The 19,412-nt window shown below is 45.0% G+C and overlaps 1 protein-coding gene across 1 annotated transcript in view; it reads left to right on the forward strand.

The window, feature by feature from the left end:
* SNF8 (SNF8 subunit of ESCRT-II) overlaps window positions 1-19,412 on the forward strand; it is a 460,264-nt gene that overhangs the window by 91,981 nt on the left and 348,871 nt on the right. The window contains exon 3 of the mRNA XM_069634581.1: window positions 14,443-14,493. Within this exon, the coding sequence (XP_069490682.1) occupies window positions 14,443-14,493 (51 nt within the window). The remainder of the gene's footprint in view (window positions 1-14,442; window positions 14,494-19,412) is intronic.

Below are 19,412 nucleotides of genomic sequence, written 5' to 3' on the forward strand. Positions count from 1 at the left end.
ATTGACTTTGTCCATTTGACTTTGGCTGTCCTGGCTCCTTAAAGGCACCCTTCTGACTGAATCTATTGGCTTTGGCAGTGCGCGTCTCCTCATAGGTTATAGTATGAACACTTTTACTGCTGGGAAAGGCTTACCTAGATGTCATTAGAGGTTTCAAACTGTCTTCACATTATAATGAAAGTATCTAACCTTTCTGGAAAGTATATATAAGGTTGGTTTACTTACCTTAGACATGTTCTGCCATTCTGAAAAGTAGATATAAGGTTATTTTACTCACCTGTGAATTGGTTGTTTCTCTTCCCCAAAAGTAATACTGTTGACTTCACCTAACTATTTCTTTAAAAAAATGAGGGTGTAAGTTTCCCAACTGGGTCTTGCTTCCCCTGACTTGCTGTAAGCCTGTCCAGAGGTTTTACCTACCTAGAATAACATTGAGTCATTTATAAAAAGTAACACTGGGTTTTGCTTTCCCTGGTCTGTTTTAGACAGACACACAAACAGTCTTAGGTTTATACCTGCCCCAAGTTGCTGATAGCTCATTGAAAAAGTATATGGGTTTTACTTGCCTGGAGTTAGCTGTGTGCCATCCTGAAATAAGTTACAAGAGTTACTGCTTATCTCGATCTGTGTTTCACTGATCTTAAAAGCACCTGTAATTTAATATTACATCTTTTAGGTTTTACTCGGCTAGTAGAACTGTGTGTGATCACAAAAGTAGTTATATGTTTTTACTGTAACTAGAATAAGTTTTCCACTATTCACAAACACATAGACTGTCCAGTTGACCTATTATGTGATTTCTTGCTGAGCATCACGGTACAGCTGTTAGGGTCTACTACCCTGGTATTACTGAATGTAATCTGAAAGTAACCATTGGTTTTACTCCCCAAGAATAGGTTTGTTTGATACTGAATGTGGTTAAAAAGATTTGACCTCCCTAGAATTACTGTTCAGTATTCCAAAAAAGGTTATATGCTTTGGTCTGTGTACCTTCAAGCACTGCGTGTTTTCTTTATAATGTGTTTGTGACTTTGGCCAGTACTTACCCCAAGACTTAACTTGGACTAATTGTATTTAAAATAAAACAATTTTTTTTAATAATACTTCCGGTTGTCAGTGTTTCTATTGATTCATTTGTGTGATAAACATTCTTTGTACCAGTCTTTAGCCCTCTCTCCCTCCTAAGATGAGCCTGGCTGCTCTGTCTACGCTACCACGAACTCAGGTGGTACAGCCTTATACAAAAAGTGGAGTCTTGTATTCTCAGGTGAATGGTTTTGATGAAGTATGGTACAACCTCAGAAAAAACTGTTCTAACACTTGTACTTACTGATTTCAATTGTACAGCTCTACAGCTCACATTACCCCTCTTAAGGTGAGCCTGGCTGCTCAGTCACACTACCAACTTGTGTAGTTCAGGCCTATATTAAAAGGTGGGTTATCTAATACCAAGCAGATAAGTCTTGTGTAGTCCTCACCAGTTGGACTGCATTCATTCTTACCTAACACTGCCTAGCACCCGGTGCGACCACATAAGTTGTATTGCAGAACACGAGGGGTTATGGACTTTTTTGTTTTGTTGGCCCCCTAGATTATTTGAGGGAAGCTGATCTTTTTTTCTCCTTCAAGATGTTTAGCTCTTAACTCACTCCTCCCTCTGTTGTGCGTGTCCGAAATGAGCCAGAAAACATGGCTCTGATGCGCAGCCATCTTGGATATTTATTTCCATTTACTGCAATGAAATAGCAATGAAAGCCTACATTTTCACGGCTCAGCAAGTAAACATGTATTTCTGCAGCAAAGACAAAGTCACATATTTGTCAGATGACCAAGCCGGGGAGAATAATTGTTGTATTGTCCACCGAAAGAAAGGGAGTCGGTTTGCTTTGCAGGTACAGTGATGAGGGGCAATGGGAACAAAAGCAAGGAGAGAAGCTGTTTTTTCCACTTCTAACTGGAATATTCCACTCTTTTTGCACCTCAGGCTTATGGTCTGTTCTTCGGCCAAGGGCAGCATGGTAACCCATGAGGGTCGTGGATCGAAAGTAGCCCCCTAAAGGGAAGAGGTTTTACTCTTCGGAAAGCAGTTAGAATTTGGACCCTGGATGATTCAGCCTCGCTGAGAGGGGGAGGATGCTCCGCTCCAGAGCCCCTTAGAACGATAAATCTTTGCCTACCTGCTGTGGGACTAAGCAGTGTCGTAGTGGCTGAGATGAAGGTCTTCTGCAACAATACTAACAGTGATGACTTTTCTCTTTGTCTATGTATAATTGATGATGTTTTTTTCTTTTTCTTTTCTGATTGTTATGGAGAAATAAAGGGCCTATTATGCGCCATTTTATATTATAACTATAATATGTGTAATTTTTGCCTATACGAGTCCAATAAATGATTTTGCAAGGGCCTGGAGAGAGCGTAAGCACGCGATCGCCCCATGTAGCCGAGCTAAAGCAAACCCTCACCCCCCAGTAATTTATGGCTATACTAGTTATTTATTTAAACAAAAATTGTTTGGGGCCAGAAAAAAAGGATCACGCTGAAGACGTATTGGGGTGGCGGTGGGCTGTTGATTGATGCCAAATGTCAACACAAAGTGGAAATATCTAGTATTAAATCTATTGAAATGTGTTTGACAATTGGTAATTTTTGACAGGGGGTGGGGGGAATAATGGAATGAAGGATAAGATCTGGCTGAGCGATATCTGAAGTGCCCACACGTCGCAAAGCTACTAAACTGTTCATTGTTTTTGTGAAATTGGTGGTAAATTGTGTTGTGAAGAACTCGGATGAACTGCTTTAAATAGCGTGGGATTTTGATGCAAATGCTTATTGTTAACCACCAACTAACATATAGAACATTCCTGTAATTACAGTAACCAGCAGGGTACTTTTTAAAATAAATTGTTTTTTTAAATTTTTTTTAGATGAAGCTGGAGAAAGGCTTTGGGCTCAAACTTTATTTGAGTGGTATTGTACCACATTGACTATCGGAGTAAAAGGATATGTACTGGGGAATGATGCATGGAAGGGCCCGTCGCTGTGGTTTGCTGGAAATTTATTACTGTTTAATTAATGCATACAAGTCAATTCCTTTGATAATGTTAGGAAAGATTTCTCTTTACTGCACCTCTCCTTCCATTTTAATGGACCCCCAAAGTTGTTGCTTTTATTTTTGATACTGACCTGTACTTTTTACAGTGCAGTGAAGCCTTAAGCTTCACTGCACTGTCTTTTGCTCATCTGTTATAGGGAAACTGACGTCCTTCAGGCTCTCAGTACTGGGAAACTCTGTTTCCCTTAGTCCTGTTACTTAGTTACTACTTTTAGTAACTTGTTAGCACTAGGTACACTTATTTATTTTTTTGCCCTAGAGTAACACTTAATGGATTTTTGGTTACTCTCGGTGTGCTAAATGGACAAGTTGGTGGCAGCAGTGACTTTTTGTCTTTTTTTGTTGTTGGTGCTTTTCGTTTTAGCCTTACTGTGTTTGGCTACTCACTGTGGCTAGTGACCAAACATGGCCATGCCACAAGGTTTTTCACTTCTCCTTTGGCCATCTTGTCTTTTAGTCATCTTCCTGGCCTGTGAGGCCAGGAAAATCCTTTATATTGCCTTCTAGTGCCCGGGAAAGCAGAGGCTTTTGGCGGGCTACTTGAGGGCTATGTGTGTTTGCTGGCAGGATGTTGGCTGGGACTGTCTGGTCCCATTCCACAAACTGGTTTCAGTGTGTCTGTGTTATGCATGAGTGGTCCCGTCAGTGGTCCTGATTGGAGTGGGGGGCTAGTTCTGTATTTGGCAAGTGGGAGTTTCTGCTCTTACTCGGCTTTTGGGATAAGAAGAGGATCCTGGAGTAACCTGAAGGAGCTAAGTATCCTGTCCAGCTGCAAGACTTGGAAGGAGGCCTGGCGACCAACTTCTGCTGCTGTCCTGGAAGAGCCCTCTTGCTTTACAGCAGTCCTGTGAAGGAGCTGTGAGCCGTGGGGTGGAGGGAACATCCATTACTGATGTCTGCTCAGTACCCTGCCTCCAGAAGCTCACGGTCTCCAGAGCCCTGGTTCTCTCGAAGCTGGACTACTGTAACAGCCTCTATCTTAATCTGCCTGCCTCTACTCTCCGCCCTCTGCAACTCATCCAGAACAGGACTGCGAGACTTGTCCTTGGCCTCAAGCCCAGGGACCGTATCTTTCCAGGACTGAAATCTCTACACTGGCTCCCTGTGGCTGCGAGGATTAAGTTCAAAACCCTCTGCATTGTCCACAAGGCCTTCTGGGGCCTGGGGCCTAAATACCTTCAACTCTCTTCCTACATATCTTCCTTCCTGAGCCCTTCGCTCATCTGTCTCCAACTCCCTCAGGGTCAGCCGCTTCTCGAAGCAACGAGCTGGGGGTAGATCTCTCTCTGCGGCAGGGGCCTCTCTCTGGAACAGCCTTCCCGCCTCCCTGAAACTTGAGGAGAACCATCTTCGGTTCCGGAAGCACCTCAAAACCTTCCTCTTTGCTTCTGCTTGCTCTCTCCCTCTCCCCTTCTAATTCTTCATTGATACTGCACTGAACCTGCACCTGGGCCACTCTCACCGACCTCGGCCCTTGGCCCAGCCACTCTCCACTTGTACTGCCTCCCTGGCAACCCCTGCACTGTGGGACTGTCTCTGCATCCCTTACAGCCCCCCCTCCCAGGACTTGTCTGCACTTACCTTGCACTTGCCACCAGCTAGCCCTATTTATTATTTATTTTTTATTCTACTTACCCTGTTCAGCACACCCCCCGCCCCTCCCCTTCCCCTTTTTCCCTTCCCCCTACCCCTGCACTTGCGCGATCTGAATGACACCTGGCCTAGTAGGATCGTTGTCTGTCTTTCCCCCCTGTTCCCCCCTCCCTGCCTCGTCGCGCCTTGAAACACTTGTGTATAGGCGCGTTACAAATGCCATATATCATATATCAGTAATCCAATTTAGATAGGATTAGCACTCGTGCAATAGTTATGCATGTGTCTGTGGTCAGAAATGGTTTACAAGCATAGATCAGTTTACACGTGTAACTGGTTGCAGAGGCTGTAGCATTTACTTGCTTGTTGAGGTTTGAGTGCCGAATCCAGGTAAAAACCTAAGGTTTTTACTTCCTTGGCTACATTAATCTTGATACCGCCAATAATGATGGAATTGTATTGGCATGGGAGTTTACCCAGTCTATTTGGGGAGCCTATGATTAGGAGTTTGGTCTTGTCGTCATTAAGGCATAGACCGTGGGTGGCCATCCAGGTTTGTATGATTTGGTAGATTTTATTGATGAGTCCTACAACTTTGTCATAGACTCCTTGAATAGGGATGAGGATCTGGCTGTCGTCAGCGTAATTAGTGTACGAGACACCGAGATTGTCAAGTATGTCAAAGCGAGGCTTGTAAATATATTATACAAAGACTGGGTGACACATGACCCCACCCCCCCCCCCCCTGTGGAACACCACATGTGATGGCTACTGGGTCCGCTGATAAAGAGGGCGAGAAGACTCTAATAGTTCTGTTTTCTAAGGACTTTATCCAGGTAGCGGCCTCTTGGGAGAAGTTGGCAGCTGATTTGAGGTGGTTACATAAGACTTTATGCTCAACCAAATCAAATGCGGCGGGTAGGTCTAAAAGCAAGAGAATGGAGATTTCCCGTTTGTCTTTTCGGTTGTCCAGTTGGTCCTTGAGATCGATGACGGCCGTCTCGGTTCCATGTCTAGGTCTGAAAACAGATTTCCGGGTGCCTAGAAGGTTATTGATCTCCAGATAGGATTGGATCTGGATATGGGCAGCTCTATCAAGATTTTTAAGGAGAAACGGTACTGTCGTAATTGACCTGTAGTTGGTCAGGGTGCTGGGGTCCAGGTTAGGTTTTTATTTTTTTTGTTTATATATATATTTCTGATGTTTGTTAATCTGCTTAGAATCACATGCTGTGCATAGGTCCGACATCCAGTGGTCACTGCGGAGTATTGCATTTTGTTTTTCGTAGTCGAAAAGGGGACGTAGACAAGGCGTGTCTGTAACACTATCCCTATAGTGACGTGCGTTGTACCCACAATCCCTCACGCGTCGAGGTCCCTCAGATTGTTTTTTTCCGCCCAGCTTATGGTCGCCTTACGCGGAGCTCCTAGAGAGACATTGCAAAACAATTACTACGGACCTCGGTCCTTAATATATACTTATTGTAAAGATCCCTCCCCTCGACGTTAGCTGTGAAGCTGTTTCTCCGCCGTGCAAGTTTTCGACGGAGAGGAAGAGACGGAGGAGATCCCTCGGCGCTGCCGAACACGTGGCCAGGCCTCGCCGGCCAACATACAGTAGGGAGAGTGGGGGTTCGAACTTTTATCTTCTCATAGAGAATGTCTTTCTTTCTCCCCTATCTTTCCCTTGGGGTTGTTATCACCAGTTTTTATTGCCTCAGCTATGGAGAGGACACCTTTTAAGTTTTGCCCACGCTGTAGGGGCAAATACACTTGGAAGGACAAACACAAGCTCTGTAATCGTTGCTTGCCCCTCGATCATAAAGAGGACAGCTGCGCGGCCTGTAAGCTCTTGAAACCAAGAACACTTAAAGAACGGAAAGTTAAGAGGTGGGCGGACTACGCTATGTCGAAGTCAGTTTCCTCACCCGCTGTTACAGAAAGTGACGAGGAGGGTGATAACTCGACGTCCGTTACGGAAGTCATAACCCCCAGAAGGAGCGCTCGCGCTCCTCGACGTCCGTCCCCGGCCCCGACGGGCTCGGCTCACGCCCTGCTTATGGGGATGAACACCCCGGCGACAAGGACGCACACAGACCCCATAGGCCTAAGCACACAACCCACGGCTCTTCTTCGTCGAGGACGAAGGATCCACCAGCGCCGAAGGGGACGCAGGGCACTCCGGCGTCGACCTCAGACCGCAAGGGTCTCAAGCCCCACCCCCACCCACAAACGCAGCCGCGACCAGCGATTGGGCTTTCATCTAACACGGGCGCTACCTCAAAAACATCCGACGTAACGCTCCATAGAGCGGCCGTCGAAAAACAGCGCGCAGCGCAGGCAACGCCGACTCCAGAACCCTCGACTGACGAACTCGTCGTCGAGAGTCTGGCGAGAATTGTTTCCGAGGATAAACGTAAGCGGACGACGAAACAGACGTCGAATACCGCACCCAAGGAAATAGAAACGCCGAAAAAGCACAAGAGTAGCCAGGAACTGCCCCATTCATCTAAAGGCAATTCTGAACTACCGGAGGGCTTTTCTGAGGGCGATGGAAACCTTTCGTCGACGTTGTGGGAGCGTTCGAAGCGTTTTGAAGGTGATAACACTGATTTCCCCCCTCTAGACTATTCAGGGGTTCCCCATGAGACCATGGAAAGACTCCATTCTTGTATGGAAAAGATGGAGAGGTTTTTGGGTAGCCAAAACCCACCCACACCCAAAAGACCAAGAGAATGGACCCAGGATGACCCTAGGGTCAAGATTCCTAGGCTGTTTCCCCCTTCTACAGATGCATATGACCTCACTGAAGAGGAGCAATACCTCCAGGAAGATGAGGAGTGTTTAGGTGGAGAGGAAGAACATGAGGAGGAGAGGTTTGAGGAAGACCCTTACACTAGCGCAGGAGCTTTTGAGGAAGATACAGCTACCTCACAGCCCTGGCACTCCAAATCAGTGCAGCCTTGGCAATCCCCATCAGTGCACTCAGACCCTGATGTCTTTCACCCTTCTCCTCCCAAGGACTCACCTATTGGGAACACCTCCCCCATAGATGACCAGCCTTCACTTAATGCACTATTGCGCAAGGCAGCAGCGCATTTTGAAATGGACACAGGGGAGACTCTTCCGGACATAGACTTTGTAGAAAAAGTTATTAAAGAAAAAGCCTCAGTCAGTCAGTCCATTCCACTCCTGGCTTCTATAAGGAGAAGAATAACTCCTTCCCTTTCCAATCCGGCCTTAGTCAGAGGGGTCAACCCTCGGATAGAAAAGCTCTTCAGCCCTTCGTCTTCTGACCCTTTGTACATCAGGGGACATTCTATTCCGGACTCTCTGGTAGTTACTAACGCAAGAAAGAGAGCGGGGGTACCACTATCTACTAGTGAGGCACCACCTGACAAAGAGGGCAAGAAGCTCTATGCACTTGGGAAGAGAATCACGACCTCCGCCGCCTTCTCAACTAGGATTGCGAATAACAATTCCCTATTAGCTAGCTACGCAGATGCACAGTGGAGCAAGCTGCGCAGCGAAGCAGAGGACGCACCAGAACCCCTGCGTTCACGCCTGTTGGCTACTATATCAGAGGGAACTCTTGTAAACCAGGGCATCGTAAAGAACTCCTTGGATGCCGCAGAGACAGCTGGACGTTCCCTGGTTCAGGGAATACTTCTCAAACGCCATGTCTGGCTGCGCAATTCGGGATTTAAGCCAGAAACCCAGGCTTCCCTAATAAATAAGCCCATAGAGCAAACACATCTGTTTGGAAAAGCAGTTGATGAGGCCCTAGAACATGCGAAGGAGTTTGATACCATCAAGACTCTTGACCAAATTTCTAGGCCACCTAACAGACGCAGCTATGGCAATAGACGCTCCTTTCGTGGCCAACGCCAGCAGCAAAGCCAACAACAATTTTACTCTGCTACCAACTGCCCCTCTAACCAAAGCACCCAGTTCAGTCAAAGAGGCCAACGTCGTGGCAAAGGAAGAGGGCGCGGCTCCAGTCCAAAAGGCCCCACGCCCAATACCAACAAATGACCCAAAGATTCAGGTCCCCTCCCATGCATCACCGGTCGGGGGCCGGCTAACATCGTTCCTTTCAGCATGGGAGGGAATAACGTCAGACCGCTGGGTATTATCCACCATAGCCCACGGATACTGCATCGAATTCAACGGTTCCCCAAAATACAGACCCCCACGGAACTGGCACATGACACCGGAACACCTCACTATTCTTCTTCAAGAAATAGAAGAGCTACTAAAAAAAGAAGCTATAGAGGCTGTCACCCTATCGCAGGTAACAGAAGGTATTTATTCAGTGTACTTCCTTGTACCCAAAAAGGATTTAACCATGCGCCCTGTATTAGATCTGCGTCCAGCGAACAATTTTTTTCAAACCCCAAAAGTTTCGTATGGTAACCTTGCAGGATGTAATCCCACTGTTATCACAGGGGGATTACATGACAACACTAGACATGAAAGATGCATACTTTCATATTTTAATGTTGCCAGCGCACAGAAAATACCTCAGGTTCAAGATAGAGAACAAACACTACCAGTTCAGAGTACTACCCTTCGGGATAGCATCTGCACCAAGGGTATTTACGAAAGTACTGGCAGTGGCAGCGGCCCACCTGCGCAGATTATCCATCCCGGTTTACCCGTACCTCGACGACTGGCTCATAACAGGGGATTCTTACAAAACCTGCTTCTCCAATACCCAAAGGACCGTAGACCTTTTGTCCCAACTGGGCTTCTCCATCAACGAAAAGAAGTCCAGCTTAGACCCCAGCCAAATCAAACAATTCCTAGGGGCTCTAATTCGAACAAAGGACGGCCTCGTCTTCCCCTCCAACGAGAGGGTCCAAAACATGCTGTTTCAGATCCCCCATTATGTGGCAGGTCGAGAGGTTACGGTACGCAAAGCAATGCGTTTGCTAGGGATGATGGCGTCATGTATTTATTTGGTACCTCACGCGCGCCTGCGCATGCGCCCAATGCAAGAGTGGCTCTACAGACAGTGGTGTCAGGCCAGCGGACAATGGGACGATCTAGTGGTGGTCTCGCAGGCCTTGGTTCTCTCGCTACGGTGGTGGACAAAGGAAAACCTGTTATTAGGGAAGACTTTTGCCACACCCTCAGTGGAAGCCACTCTAACCACAGACGCATCCCTTACAGGATGGGGGGCTCACCTATCCCATCAGACTGCTCACGGAGTGTGGACTGCGAGCTTAGCATCCAAACATATAAACCTGCTGGAACTATTAGCAGTGTTCAAAGCACTGAAAGCCTTTCAGGAACACTTACAAGGAAAGGCAGTGATGGTCCTCACAGACAGCACCACAGCCATGTACTATCTCAACAAGCAAGGGGGCACTCACTCTCCAGGACTGTCCAAGCTGTCCCACAATATATGGAAGTGGGCTCTCAAACACAACATGTTCCTACTATCACAACATGTACCAGGGGAACTCGATCTGCTAGCAGACAAACTCAGCAGAGACTTCCCCCTACCCAAAGAGTACGAATGGCAATTGCAAGAAGACATCGTCTTAAACGTCTTCACGCAATGGGGTTTCCCGGAAATAGACCTGTTCGCAACCCTGGAGAACTCACAATGCCAAAGTTACGCCTCCAGGTACCCCCAGAACCAGTCCAAGGGGAACGGTCTGTTGATTCAATGGTCAGGGAAATTTGTTTACGCCTTTCCCCCGACTCCCCTCCTCAACAAGGTGGTGCACAAGATGCACCAAGAGCAGGTGACCATGATACTAGTGGCCCCAATGTGGGCCCGGCAGCCATGGTTCGCTCACTTGATGGAGATGTCCCTATCTCCCCCAATGAAACTTCCTTGCCCGTACAACATGCTGTCACAAGACAAGGGCAGGACACTGCATCCATGCCCTCAGACCATGAACTTAGCAGCCTGGCTCCTGAGATCATAGAATTTGGACATTTACATCTCCCTCAGAGATGTATGGACATCCTCAGGGAAGCCAGAAAACCTAATACTCGCCACTGCTATTCTAGCAAGTGGAAAAGATTTGTCATCTGGTGTAGAAGTAAGAACATCAACCCGGTTGACTGCTCTGCCACTAACATTATTCTGTACTTGACCCATTTACTGGATTCAGGTCTAGTGTTTAATTCCATTAAAGTCCACCTAGCGGCACTTTCTGCATACACCACTTCCCAACTTAGTGTCGTGGTGGAAGATACCAGTTATAATGGCCTTCATGGAAGGGGTAAAGAGAATACACCCCCAAATAGCTAGCCCAGCTCCCGGATGGGACTTAAACGTGGTACTTTCTAGACTCATGGGCACTCCTTTCGAACCCATGCACAAGGCAACTCTTAAATACCTCACTCTTAAGACTGCTTTCCTAATAGCTATCACCTCCATTAGGAGAGTAAGTGAACTACAGGCTCTTTCTGTATTAGACCCCTTCGTATCAGTTCACAAGGATAAGGTGGTTCTTCGCACACAGGTTTGCACCAAAATTCATCTCTAAATTTCATGTAAACCAATCTATAGAACTACCAACGTTCTTTCAAAACCCTTCCAACTTGGGAGAAAAAAGTATGCATACACTAGATGTATGCAGAGCTGTCATGTTCTACATGGAAAGAACCAGATCACTGAGAAAGACTAATCAGTTCTTTGTCTCGGTGGCAGCAGGAAGAGAAGGAGATGCAGTCTCTAAGTCCACTATATCTAGATGGATTGTACAATGCATCACTCTCTGTTACACTCTTGCTAAGAGAGAACTACCCTTCAAGCCAAGAGCACATTCCACTCGAGGCACTTGGGCATCCATAGCATTCATTGCAAATGTTCCCCTTGAGTCCATCTGCAAAGCGGCTACCTGGAGTTCTGTGCACACCTTTACAAAACACTACTGTCTAGATGCACACTCTAGATCTGACTCCCAGGTGGGACAGGCAGTATTAAGACATCTTTTCTCTACTGTTCCTTCTCATAACCCACCGCCAACTCCGGGTACTGCTCGCTAGTCTATGCACAGCATGTGATTCTAAGCAGATTAACAAACATCAGAAGACAATGCATTACTTACCGTAAAAGCATTTCTGATGGTTGTATCTGCTTGCTTAGATTCACATGCGCCCACCCTTCCTCCCCGCTCGGATGGAAGGAACATAGACTTCCTTTTATATCTCTCTTTTCTGTACTCACTCACGTCTAGAAGGCTCCCTCAGGGCAGAAAAATACAAACCGAGGGACCTCGACGCGTGAGGGATTGTGGGTACAACCCACGTCACTATAGGGATAGTGTTACAGACACGCCTTGTCGACGTCCCCTTTTCGACTACGAAAAGCAAAATGCAATACTCTGCAGTGACCACTGGATGTCGGACCTATGCACAGCATGTGAATCTAAGCAGATACAACCATCAGAAATGCTTTTATGGTAAGTAATGCATTGTTATATATATATATATATATATAGACGTGTTAGTACCCATGCATCTTTCAGATTGGTGGGAACAAAGCAGGATTTGAATGAGGAATTAATGAAGGTGGTGACAAAGGGAGTTAGGTCCTTTGCTCCTTCCTTGATAATGGGTGCTGGACAGGTTTCCCCGAGACACCGTGAAGGTTTGAGTGATCTGATGATGTTTTCTACCTCAGTAGTTGAGATTGATCCGAATTTGAATTGGTTGGGTGGTTTAGTTTGGTTGTTAGCAAGTTCTTGCAAGATGGCTTCCTGGGTTGCAAGAGCGATCTTATAAAGCGTGTTTTTTTTTTTGTTTTTTTTGCCTATAATTTTATCTTGGAGCATGGCAGTTTTGTTACAGAGGGTGTTTTGGATGTTGGTGCACCAAATTTTGTTTTTGGAGCACGAGTCGTTGGGGGCAATTGGGATTCTAATTATCTGAGTATAGAGAAGATTTCCCTGGTACTTGAATTGGCGTTTATGATTCTTTCGTTGAAAGTTTCTTTTTTTGTAAGTATGATTTCTTTTTTGTATCAGTCTCTGAGGGAGGTAAGGAGATTTATATTCTGAATTGATGGGTTCTTTTTCCAGCTAGTTTACGCCAGTCTTTTTTTTTCTTTGCAAAGAGCTTTTATGCTAGGGGTAAACCACGTGTTATGAGCTAGTGGTTTTTCCTTACTCGGTTTTAGTGGAGCAATGATGTCTATGGCTGAGTTGATAGTGTTATACAAAACAACCAGTTCAGTGGGGTCAGTAGGGAGGTGGGTAGGTTTAGTGATAGGTTGAATTAGAGGTAGGAGGTTAGCAGTAGTTACATTCTTTTTGCATCTGGTTAAGGCTGGTGGAGCCATAGGCTTGACTGAGTTAGTTTTGGGAGTGTCTTGGATGGTGAGCGAGATCAGGTAGTGGTCTGTCCATACACAGGGTTCAGAGACAGTGATGGACATGGTACAGTTGATGTCTGCAACCCAGTCCAGAGTGCGGCCTTTAGTGTGTGTTAATGGTGAGGCCAGCTTTGGCAATCGTGTTTGCTAGGATGGTGGCATTATGGTCTTTGGGGTCATTAAAGCCCAAGTTAAGGTCACCAAGCATAATTATTTGGGATCCAGGTTTGACGTTAGTGTTCAGAAGAGACGATATGTCTTCGATTGATCCTAGTGGGCCTGGGGGTCTGTAGATCAAATGTAGAGTGATGGTACATGATGGAGATATCCCAGTTTGACTGAGAGTAACTCCGCTGATGGGAGTGTCATGGGTTCTGTGTCTTTGATAGCTAGGTCCGATTTGCCGATGATAGCTAGGCCACCCCCTTTGGATGTTTCTGTCTGTATTGAAGCATAAGAGAATGAATGGGTATTTATAGTCTATCAACCGCTATGGCAAAGACCTACAGTTGAGCGCTCTGCTATACTTTACATGCAGAACACATTTGCACTAAATAACGTGCATGTGATTGCACAATTGTCAGAATTTTCAAAGATGTATGCAACGCATGTCGCCTTGTCTGTGCCATCAGGTTATTGCAGTACAAATGTTTTCAAGCCATGACCTTGGCAGTGTTAGCTAGAAGGGCTAAAATGAGCAGTAATGCGCCATGCCCCAAAGGTGCAGAATTTACACTGCCCACTAGCCATATTTGACTGTTGGTGAGTAAGTGATGGTGTGCTGTTTGCATGTGTAGAATTGAGGTGGCAAGTCACTTTTTCTTGCCTGGCTAGTATCTTGCATTTTTGCCCCTGTCCCCCTGACATGTGGCCTTCCTAGTCCTTGGAGTGGCTTTTGATAGAGGCCGTTTGTGAGATAAATACTCTTTGTGGGGAATGGATCTGAGCCGCCTTAACACAATGCTGTAATGACAGCACTACCGTGAAAATGAGATTGGGCTGCAATGGCTGCCTATCTAGATTAATAAAAAAGAGGAAGGCACCAAAACAAGTATGCGTTTTGGCACTTATGATGTTCACCCTCTACCTGGCAGACTTCATTTTGCTTTTGTAGATTAAATATCTCATCTGTCCCTTCAAACATGAAGACGGTGGAACCATTTAACTTAGGCATGAGTGTCTTGAGGTCTGCTCTTCTTTTTATTTTTTAATTAAAACGACCATAAGTATAAGCCAGAAATGCTTTTGATGACCACCTTGGTGCTGAAATTTAAAAATTGGTTTTAGTGCCATTTTCTCACAGTTTGTACTCTGATAAAGCATTGAACAGAATTCATTAAAATAGGGTGGCCGTCTTGACAAACATGCATGAAAAGATTCTTTTTTTTTTGTCTTTTAGGCAAAATATAAGGAGAGGGGGACTGTGCTGGCTGAAGATCAGATAGCTCAGGTAAGTCCTCATTTCTTATGATTTATAGTGGTATGAAACGTTTAATTGCTGTATACAACCGAGGCTGAGAAACCTGGGTGATTCAGCTTTAGTGGCTGTGAATAAACCTAGAGATGTCCAAGCATCTTTTTAAACCCAAAGACAGCTGTTCCCAGAGTAGGGCCTTTGTTGTAGAGCTTCATTTCGAGCTTCCTGGGAAGCATGTCCTGACGAAATCGTGATGTGTCCAAAACCCCAGAATGCTCCCGAAAGTGTATGATGCATTGTACAACCTACAGATTTTCTTTCTCGCTTGGTGTGGAGCTATTGCTTCAGAAGTGAACCTTTTGGAATTTTAGTTTTGTGCTATAAAGCAAAACCCAATAATGTCCATTACCTCACTGGATTAAGTGGAAATAGTTTTGTTAATGACTGCACACACCTTACTGCACCATGAAATGTAAAAATATAGGAAGAAGTAAATGGCAGAAACTTTGCACTGGCAGCCTTAGGCGCACTGACCGGTGTCCCCAAAATATGTGAGTTGTGCAGCTGAGTGAGACGAAGAAAACATCTCTGACACCAAAGGCAACCAGGACACCAAGACGGCGACAGTTCTGCTCAGGGTTCCATTGAAATCAATGTAAACAGGATAATTTTTCCTAACGGCTGTATATTCCAGATTGAATAATCTTCAGTGACCTAGAAGCTCACAAAGTTGAATTTGTGGCAGAATGCTTTCTGCCTCAGTACAGCTGTCCTCCAAGAACCACAGGTGCCAGAACGCATAGGAAGCATTCTACCTCTAAAATAGGGCAGATAGCCACATTGGAATACTTCTGCCAAAAAGCATTACAATTTGCTTCCATAAAGTAGCTGGCCTCTCGTATTACAGATGCCTCAACAGGACTACGTGTCATAAGAGGCTCTGTGCTGCACTCCATTCGGGAAAACCAGCATGTGACGGGAAGGCCGTTACTCCATTCAGTAAATAGTACTCTTGTCAAAATGCAGCTTCCATCGCAATAAAACGACCTCTCCAGAAATAAAGTTTATTTTTACCCACGCCCCACACCCCATCCCTCCAAAAAGTACTTACTTGTTCCAGAATGTTCTGTCTGTCTCTGTACACCGGTTCCTACTGGATTACACACATTAGTTTACACTCTGCATCACTTAGGGTAGGTGGCCTATTAGAACTACATACCACAGAGTGACCCCCATATGGCACTACATGCTCCAGAATAAACTATGCCTCTGTAGGGAAGACCACTCTTAATGTTACAAATCCCAACTCTCCTTTACAATATTCTGGGCGTGTTGGTATTTTCACACACCACCCTCTTGCACTTTACCAAATTTTGCTTCAGGGATGGGGGGAGCAGAGGGTGTTGGCTTATTTGCACACATGCCTGACGGTATTGTGTGCCCAGCTATGGGAAGGTTGCAAACGAAAGAATCTTAAGTGAAAAAAGACTCTATTATCAAGCACCCATGTGCCAGAATGCCCTCTGCATCAGTCGTCGCCAAGGACTGTCTCTAATATTACATGTCCAAAATCGGTCTAATGTTCCCTACACATTTTGCTGATGTTTATTTCTGCAGTGTTTACATGTTTGCTGGATCTTCCCTCTGAAGGAGTCTTAGAAGTTCACATTCAGGTGCCAAGCCTCTAGTGGATTAGTACAATGCATTGTGCAAAATGTAGCGTTTCACTGAGCAGTTGCCGGCATAACTCTCTGAAAGGTCACAAAGTGTACTTTCCCATTTCAAGCTTACAGTAGTGCTGGAAAATTGATATTCTGGTGTAGGTCTTCCAGTAGACGGGAAACTGGGCAGAGTTCCTTATGTTTCAATTATGTGCAAAAAATAGTGTACAAACATTTGAAGCGATACTAATGTTACAGATCTCTAAATTAACTAAATTAGATGCCAGAGGTGCGGATGATGAAGGAAAAAGTGAGGACATAGAGCAGCAGCTGACTTGCTCTACTTTGTTCCACCTGGCCCAAGGGGATGCTGGTGCGCTGCCGATCTAAAAGTGGATGGGTTATGAAGAATCAAAGGATGACAAGTTATCACTTCACAGGTGTTTCTGTATTCTCATCTACTCTATACCATCGCTTCACCTCTTTTCAGCCTCACTCCCACACTTTCAATCAAAGTCGAACTTAGTGTTTGTGGGATCCAGAGGACTATCTGTGGCAACTCCTTATGTTTTTAATAGCCGATAGTCTGTGAACACAAGCTTCTAAAAACGGTATTTTAATTTAATTGATGCTTAAAAATAGACCAGCTTTATCTACTTGAAGGGTCTAGTATACTCAGCCCCCCAAGACGAGTTTACTATGGATTGTGGCTTTTATTCAAGGGCCATCACCACAAATGTGGACCAGTTTCAGTGGGGCAATATTTATGTTTCCACTTTAATCCGGACAGTGTTCTACTCGCATCCGTAGCTTGATGAGGTACAATTGCAGCATGTTTGGATGAGCAAAAACGGTGTGCAGTACTCCGGTGACTGTATATTGGAGAAGTTCCAAAAGCAGAATGTCGCAGCTTTTTGCACTTCAAACATCGTCAGTATATCTCAGTGAAAATCACATATCCTCCAATGAGTAGTATATTTGCCTGATTCTTTTCTGTTACTCTGATGTTATTCACTAAAAGCAGACAATAGCTTTATCCATTTGTGTTTGTGTGAGCCTACTTTCAATAATATGCATGTACGGCTAACTTTAAACTTCACTATGTACATTTTATTTGTATCAAAATATCTCTTTTGCATATGAGGGCAGACTCCCCTCTCAATGGAGATCTTGTACTTCTTGTCAAGGGATAAAGTTTCCCATCTAATTAGATGATTCAGTTATGCTGGTAAGGTTAGTTGACTTGTGTTAGGGAGAATTCTCATAAATGTGCTAATTCCCTCCGCATTAGAGACCCCTAGCAACTTAGCTGGATTTTAAGGACTTGATTTTTTTTTTTTTTAACCTGGAGAGTGAGACCCTTTTCCCATCCTCTCATGTATTTTAATGTGAATATATATATATATATATATTTTTTTTTATTTTAAACTGTTTCTTTTGGTTATCGAGTCTGACCAACTCAATGGGCTTCATCTTTTACATTGTGTCACACAGCACCTTCAGTGCAGTGGCACAGGGGAAGTCTTTTCAGATTTCCCAAAGGGTTAAATACCTTCTCTTGGCTAAACTACTGTTTCCAAGAGCAGTAAAGTGAAATTGACTTGACTTTACATGTGTAACTTTCTAGCCCTTGTCTAGCTTCTCGTGTAACATTTTTATGCTACCCTTTCCTCACTGAATGGCTGGTGGCAGTGGTTTCATATTAACTACTGTGGGGTGCATTTACCGCGGGTTGCTTTCGCAGCTGCAGTAAAGCACCCAAGGGTGCCATTTTTGTCAAAATTGCCCGGTCTTCTTTTTTCGTCATTTCTTTGTGGACAGGTCTATCTTGAGATTTACTCTGCGTGCCAAACCAGGTTTGGTCTCATTGTTCGCTTTGCCTTTGGCGGGATTCACGAGTGAAGCCCACCTTGGGCTCCAGGGTGTCTGGGGTAGGCAGGAAGTGAGGTAGGTGCACAAAACTCCTTGTGTTTTAGTCTCCTAGGAGACCCAAATGCACTCTGTAGTGATTGGCTGACTGTCCGGCAAGATCAAAAAAGGTAGAACTGTTACTCTGAAAGTTCACTCCAATTGTTGTCATTAAATGAAACCACACATATATAAAGTTATATTGGGGAAACATTCACAATGATACTAATGGACTGAATCCCTAAGTAAATAGCCCATGAAATTACTCCAGAAAGGAAAAAGAAAATCACACACATCAGGGGCTGTGAATCTACATTATTTGTATTAAGAAAAAAACAGAAAAACATTTATAGCAAAATTCAACATTATTAATAAAAGACATATCAAAAACTTAAAATGGTCTTCAGTGCATAATATTCTTCAAATGCATCACATAACCCGTGAGGGAAATATATGGAGATCATAAACTTCAATGACTCAGCGCTATTATGGACCTGTAACAATCTAAGTCCTACAACAAGTATACAGAGTTGTAAAATATCTGGTATAGCAAAAGCATCATGTTTCAAGTGCCTAAAGCGAGAGTTCAGATTTGTGAAGTATCTGGTGCCAACGTAGCAGGGGGGTAAATCGGTAATGCTTTCAACCAACAGGGTTTTTAATAATTGTATTAACAATATATGACAAAAAAAAAACCTCAAGAGATGGGTTTCATGCTTCACCCTTGCATTCAGTATACGTTTTGGCGGCAATGTCATCCATCTTGAGAATGCATCAGAGGGATGTGTGTTAGTATACGGTAGCCGCCTTCATCAGGGCGAATAAGCGGCCCCTGGGCTTGTTAAGGAAAGCTCCCTTGGTCCTGACGTTGGTGGCAAGCTTGAATGTCTGAACGTGGCTCGCCGAATGAAATCAAAATGATGGAAGGGAAGCCTCTCGTTTGTGCAGAGGCAGTGCCTGGGGACCTCCTGTACATCTGTAAAATAGTCGAGTGGCAGGTTTTAAGTTCTAATGTCCAGAAGCTCGATGAGTAGTATTCGTGAACGAGCAAATGTTCATGGGGGCCGCGGGAGGCGAATCGGGGCTCCGACGCCGAGTCCGGGACAGACGCGCTGCTGGGTGAGTGGCAGCTAGGCTGGAATGAATGGGAGAGAACTGAATGAAAGGCAAGGCTTTTGGCTTGGAAGGGAGAGTCGACGACTGGACGAAGGAACCGAAGAAGAACTTGAAGAGTACGCCTGTTGCAACTCCTGGACCGTTGGCTTGCCCGGTGAAGCCCTGCTGCTGTGCTGAAACTCCAAATTCGTATGACGGAGAAGCCCCTGCAAGGACAAATTCTCCCCTTGGGACCAATCAACTCCAAAGTAAGCCATCTGGACATCC

Source organism: Ambystoma mexicanum, chromosome 13 (assembly GCF_040938575.1).
Source record: "Ambystoma mexicanum isolate Mex_15411 chromosome 13, UKY_AmexF1_1, whole genome shotgun sequence".
Lineage (NCBI taxonomy): Eukaryota > Metazoa > Chordata > Amphibia > Caudata > Ambystomatidae > Ambystoma > Ambystoma mexicanum.